At 37.8% G+C, this 6927-nt stretch overlaps 1 protein-coding gene across 1 annotated transcript in view; it reads left to right on the plus strand.

The window, feature by feature from the left end:
* The window catches only part of EHBP1 (EH domain binding protein 1), a 612350-nt gene that overhangs the window by 370549 nt on the left and 234874 nt on the right, over window positions 1-6927 (plus strand). Inside the window, exon 9 of the mRNA XM_007938033.2 lies at window positions 5529-5775. Coding sequence (XP_007936224.1) covers window positions 5529-5775 — 247 coding nt within the window. The remainder of the gene's footprint in view (window positions 1-5528; window positions 5776-6927) is intronic.

Genomic DNA, 6927 nt, shown 5'->3' on the forward strand with positions numbered 1-6927 from the left:
ATATGGCATCTCGGAAGGAAGGTTGGGCAATCCTACTTCCGTAGTGATACTGCCTCGGAAACCCAAGGAGGGGTCACTATGAGTCAGGTGTGACTCGACGGTACACAACAACAACAACAACAATATATGGCATAAATAGATTATCAAACATAACCCAAAATGTACAAACAGCAGAAGAGAAACTAGATGAATGGGACCTTTTCAAAATTAAATTTTTATGTGTTTCCAAAGACTTCTCCAAAAGAATCAAAAGAGAACCTACAGACTGGGAAAATCATTTGGCAATGACATATCTGACAAGGGACTTATCTCTAGAATTTATAGAAAACTCCACCACCTCAATGACAAAAAAGGCAAACCATCCAATTAAAAAAAGAGCAGAAGACGTGAACAGACACTTCACCAAAGAGGATGTTCAGATGGCCAACACACATGTGAAGATATATTCACAATCATTAGTTATTAGAGAGATGCAAATGAAAACAACAATGAGATATCTTGCCCTAGCACTAGTAACAAAATTTGACAAGACAGAAAATAATAAATGTTGGTGAGGATGCAGAGAGATTGGAAGTCTCATACATTGCTGGTGGGACTGTACAATGATACAACCACTATGGAAAGCAGTGTGGCGATTTCTTAAAAAGTTGGAATTAGAAATCCCATTTGACCCAGCCATTCCATTACTGGGTATATATCCACACCCATGTTCATTACAGCACTGTTTACAATAGCAAAAAGATGGAAACAACCCTAAAGAATCTGCAAAACACTGCATAACATGGATGAACTTGGAGGACATTATGCTGAGTGAAATAAGTTAATCACAGAAGGACAAATACTGTATTAGTCCATTATTGTAAAAAGTCAAAGAAAGGTTTCTATATGGAAGGAAATTTTCTTTGCTAGTTACCACGATGGAAGGAGAGGGGAAGAAACACTGTTAGATAGGTAGAGACAAGTATTGGTTTGGGTGAAGAGAAGGGCAATGTATCAAATGTGAGTGATCAACACGGTGGCATTGAGGAAGACATAGAGAGGTACATGGAAGGTGGTACAGACAGCAAAGATGAACCCTTTTCCACATACAGTACTGCATTGTCAGTGAAGGCAAACATTGATATATGGGTAGATAGATGGGTGCACAAGCTGAACTATTATGTAGGGGGGGAGTGTGTCCATGACCATGTATAGAGGTGGCAGACAATGTTTCTACAAATGTATTTGTATGTTCTGTAAGAATTCCCAGGTATATAGTAGAGCTGAAAAGGGGCAGGGTTGTAGTTACTTCTTGGCCACAGCCAGTTACCCAGAGGAAGCGCATAGTTGGACCTGTGGGCTCGGGACCATAGTTGCAGGGGACATCAAGCTCACTTGGCTATCATACTACACAATGACATTGTTCCACATCCTACTTTGGAGAGTAGCGACTCAGATCTTTAAAGCTCACGAGCAGCCATCTAGATGCAAGGATGGGTTTCTCCTCATCCAGACCAAAGAAGAATGAAGAAAACCAAAGACACATGGAAACAATTAATCCAAGTGACTGGTACACCATGTGATCCTCAGCCTAAAATGACTATGAGACCAGGAGAACTAGATGGTTCCTGGCTAGCACGTGTCAACCACTCGGATGGGGATCTCAGTAGGAGATTCTGGATAGTGTGGGAGAACAATGTGGAACAAAACTCAATATCATTAAGAAAAGAAAATGACCAAGTTTGCTGGTCTGATAGAGCCTGATGGAACCCCTGAGACTGTGGCCCCTAGCTGACCTTCAGGTCTGGAATTGAACCCATTCCTGTGGCTTCCAGCCAAGCAAAAGACAGGCATATGAGCTGAACATTTACATTAGGTAGATACACTCCTTGGAGAGATCAATCATGGGAGAAGAGAAGGGCTGTGTATGCACAGGGAGACAGCTCAAGGCCAAGAGTACATGGAAGGGTACATGGGAGGGAAGGACACAGGGAAGAGTTAACTATGGGCAGGAAATGGGAGGGGAGCTGTTGCACTGTAAATTATAGTCAATGTGTTGAGACAAAGTGTATGTGAACTGCTGTATGGAAAGTGTATTTGCTCTGTAAACTTTCACCCAAATCACAATAAAAATTTAAAAAAATAAAAAAAAAGAACTTGGTTTTGAGAAGATCCCATTCATCTAGTTTTTCTTGTACTGTTTGTGCATTTTTGGTTAGGTTTGATAGTCTATTCATGCCATAAATTAGGTCCACTAAGTTTGCCCCTATTTTTCCTTTCATGAACTTTGTAGTTTCAAGTTTTACATTTAGGTCTTTGATCCGCCTTGAATTAGTTTTTGTATATGGTGTGAGTTAGGGATCTTGTTTCAGTTTTCTGCAAATGGATATACAGTTTTGCCAGCACCATTTGTAAAAAAAGACAATCTCTTCCCCATTTTATGGGTTATGGCCCTTTGTCAAAGATCAGCTGACTATAGGTAGATGGATCTATTTCTGGATTCTCAATTCTGTTCCACTAGTCTATGTGTTGTTGTACAAATACCAGGCTGTTTTGACTACCATGGATGTATAGTAGGTTTTGGGATCCAGGAGGGTGAAACCTTCTACTTTGCTCTTCTTCAGTAGTGCTCTACTTGTCTCAGGTCTCTTTCCTTTCCATATAAAGTTAGTGATTGGTTTTTCCATGTCCTTAAAGAATGTTGATGGAATCTGGATCTGGATTCTAATGAATATATAGGTTGCTTTGGGTAGTATTGACATTTTCAAAATATTCAGCCTTCCTATCCATGAGCATGGTATGTTGCTTCATTTATGTAGGTCTCTGATAGTTTCTTGAAGTAGTGTTCTGTAGTTTTCTTTGTATACGTCTTTTGTGTTCATGGTAAGATTTATTCCCAAATATTTTATCTTTTTGGTAAGTATTGTAAATGGTATTGTTTTCCTTATTTCCTTTTTAGAAATCTCTTTGCTGATGTAGAAGAGTCCTGCTTTTTTATGTTGATCTTGTATCCTGCCACTTTGCTGAATCTTTCAATTAGTTCCAGTAGTTTTCTTGCTGAGTCTCTGAGGTTTCTATGTATAGAATCATATCATCTGCAAATAGAGATAGGTTTATTTCTTCTTTGCTAATTTGGATGCCTTTTCTTTTTATTTCTTGCCTTATTGCCCTGCTTATGACTTCCAATACAGTGTTAGACAGAATTGTGATAATAGAGTAGAAGGCATCTTTGTCTGCTTCCCATTCAAGGGGAATGCTTTAAGTCTCTCTCCATTAAGAATAATGTTGGCTGTTGGTTTTGCCTATATACCCTTTATCATGTTGAGAAATTTATGTCCTTTTCCTATTTTTCTGAGAGGTTTTTTTTAAAAAAAAAAAAAATTAGGAATGGGTATTATATTTCATCAAATGCCTTTTCTTCATTGATTGATATGATCATGTAATTCTTTCCTTTGTTTTATTTATGGAATAGATTATGTTGATTGTTTTTCTGATGTTGAACCATCCTTGCATACCTGATATGATTCCCATTTGGTCTTTATTTATTTATTTAATAGTAATATTATATTGGCTAGGATTTTGTTGAAGATATTTGTGTCTATATTCATGAGAAATATTGGTCTGCAATTTTCTTTTTTAGTGGTATCTGCCAGGTTTTGGTATCAGGGTTATGCTAGCTGCATAAAATGAATTTAGGAGTATTCCATCCTTTTCTGTGTTGTGGAATAGTTTGAGTAGGATTGGTGTCAGCACTATTCTATTTGGTAAAATTCTTCAGTGAAGACACCAGGACCTGGATTTTTTTTGTTGTTGTTGGTAATTTTTTAAGAATCTGTACAATTTCTTCTTTTCTTATTTTGTTATTGTGAGGTACCATCAAGTTGGCTCCAACTCATTGCGACCCTGTGTACAACAGAACAAAACACTGCCAGTCCTGTGCCATCCTCATAATCTTTTCTATACTTAAGCCCTTCGTTACCGTCACTGCGTCATTCCATCTTGTTGAGAGTCTTCCTCTTCTTCACTGACCCTCTACTTAGTCAAGCATGATATCCTTCTCCAGGAAATGGTCCCTTCTGACAACATAACCAAAGCTTGGCCACTCTTGCTTCCAAGGAGCATTCCAGCTACACTTCTTCCAGGACAGATTTGTTTGGTCTTCTGGCAGTCCATGATATTTTCAATATTCTTTGCCAACAGCACAATTTAAAGACATCAACTCTTCTTCAGTCTTCCTTATTTTTTGTCCAGCTTTCACATACCGTGGCTTGGTCAGGTACACCTTAGTCTTCAAAGTGACATCTTTACTTCTTAACACTTTAAAAAGGTCTTTTATAGCAGATTTTCTGAGTGCAATATGACATCTGATTTCCTGACTGCTGCTTTTGTTATGGGTCTATTCGAATTTTCTATCTCAGTCTGTGTTAGTTTAAGTAGCCAGTGTGTTTCTAGAAATCTGTCCGTTTTGTCTACATTTTCAAATTTGTTAGAGTACAGTTCTTCGTAGTGTACTGCTACCATCTTTTTTTATTTTGGTTGGTTTTGTTGTGATGTTATCCACTTCTTTCCTTATTCGTGTTATTTGGATCTTCTCTTTGTTTTCCTTTGTTAAATTTGCCAGTGATTTGTCAATTTTATTAATCTTTTCAAAAAACTGACTTCTGTTCTTGTTGATTCTGTTGTTTTTCTGTTTCATTTATTTCTGCTTGAATGATTATTCTTTTCTTTCTTGCAAGTGTAGCCTTTTTTTGCTGATCTTCTCTAATATTTGGATATGTTGAATTAAGTTGTTGATTTTGGCTCTTTGTTCTTTTTTATATGTGATTTAGTATTATAAATTTCCCTCTGAGCACTGCTTTTGCGGTGTCCCAAAGATTTTGCCATGTTGTGTTTTGCCTCTCATTTGATTCAAGGAATTTTCTAATTTCATTTTTATATCTTCTATTACCCAGTGGTTTATAGGGAGAGTATTACTCAGTTCCCACGTGCTTGCCTTATTTTCCTTGATCTTCCTATTGTTGGTTTTTAATTTTAAAGCATTGTGATATGAGGAGATGCTTTGCAGTATTTCAATGTTTTTAAATTTATTGAAGCTTGTTTTGTGGCCTAACATGGTCTTTTCTGGAGAATATTTTGTATGTGCTGGAAAATAATGTGTATGTTGCATTTCATAGTCTTTGAAAAAAATATTATGTATCTGTTTGGGTGATAACCAATCAAATAGTGAAATCAAATAAGCAACAATATAATATTGCACCTCTGAGAAGGTTAAAATGTCCAAAATTGGCATACCACAATACTAATATTAGTAGAGACCTAACACTCCAATGAATCCATTTTGAGGAGCACAATTCCTGCAGAAGTAGCCATACCTTCCAAACTCAGGACTCTTTAACCCTTCTAAATTTTATTCTTCTTTCATTATTGCTTTGCAGTCCTTCAGTCTAATAGAGTTTAATTCAAGCTTATATATTTTTTGAAGTAAGAATATAAGAAAATACCATATAATGTTGATATGATTGAATTCATCTTTTGCTATTGTTTTATAGAACCAATCACTGAAACAGTTTCATCTAAAACACCAGAAGAATTTCTTTATAGTACCAGCTGTAATCCCTCTAAAGACATACAGACTTCACAGCATCTGAACCCATTTGATGAGCCTGATACTTTTATTGGTATAAAGGATTCTCCTCCCCTGTCTACAAAAAGAAAAAATACAAGGCCTGTGGACATGAGCAAGTACCTCTATGCTGATAGCTCTAAAACTGAAGAAGAAGAAGAAGAGTTGGATGAGTAAGTATATTTCATTTTGCTATCATCATAGGTCAATCTCTATGTTAATGAAAGAGATCTTTTTCTTTTATATCTTTACATGAGTAAAAAGAGATCTGTGTCTGTGTTAATACACAGTTTACAAGTTAGTGTCTACCTCATCCCCTAAGTGAACTTTTAAATTCCTAACCTTTATACTCCTCACTAAGTAGCTCTCCCGAACCCAATGCCATCAAGTTGAATCCTTCTCATACAGACCCCTCCTTGGGTTTACAAGGCGGTGTCACTGTGGAAGTAGATTGTCCAATCTTTCTTCTGAGGAGTGGCTCTTAGGAGCTCTGGTAGCATAGTGCCTAAGGCACTCGACTGCTAACCAGAAGGCTGGCAGTTCAAACCCAACAGCCGCTCCTCAGAAGGAAGATTGGATGAGCTACTTCCATAGTGATACCACCTCAGAAACCCAAGGAGGGGGTCACTGTGAGTTGGATCCGACTTGATAGCAGTGAGTTTGGTTCTTTTTGGTTTAAGGAGCTCTCATGGTATAGTGGCTAAAACATTCAGCTGGTAACCAGAAGGTTGGCAGTTCAAACCCATGAGTTCCTCTGCAGGAGAAAGATGAGGCAGTCTGCTTCCATAAAGATACACAGCCTTGGAAATCCTATGGGGCAATTCTGTTCTGTCCTATAGAATTGTTTTGGCTCAGAATTGACGTGATGGTAGTAAGTTTGGTCTAAACCTTCATCAAAGTGGTGTGTACACCCTAAACTAACAAATGGGGGAGATACATATCTGGAATCTCTTGTTGGAATTCCAATTACTTCTTACAACAGAAAGCATGTTATAAATGTCATCTAGGTATTTTCAATCAAATACTGTGAGCATTATACTTCAGTTATGTCATTGAGCTCCTATGTTGTTGTTAGGTGCCGTCAAGTCATCTCCAACTCATAGTGACCTTATGTACATTAGAATGAAACACTGCCCACCTGTGCCAGCCTCACGATCCCTGCTATACCTGAGCCCATCATTGCAGCCACTATGTCAACCCATCTTGTTGAGGGCTTTCCCCTTTTTTGTTGACCCTCCACTTTACCAAGTATGATATCCTTCTCCAGAGTATGGTCCCTTCTGACAACATGACCAAAGTAGGTGAGACAAAGTCTGGCCATTCTT

This window comes from Orycteropus afer, unplaced genomic scaffold, assembly GCF_000298275.1.
Source record: "Orycteropus afer afer isolate SDZICR_OR568_19922 unplaced genomic scaffold, OryAfe1.0 scaffold00046, whole genome shotgun sequence".
NCBI classification, from domain to species: Eukaryota; Metazoa; Chordata; class Mammalia; order Tubulidentata; family Orycteropodidae; genus Orycteropus; species Orycteropus afer.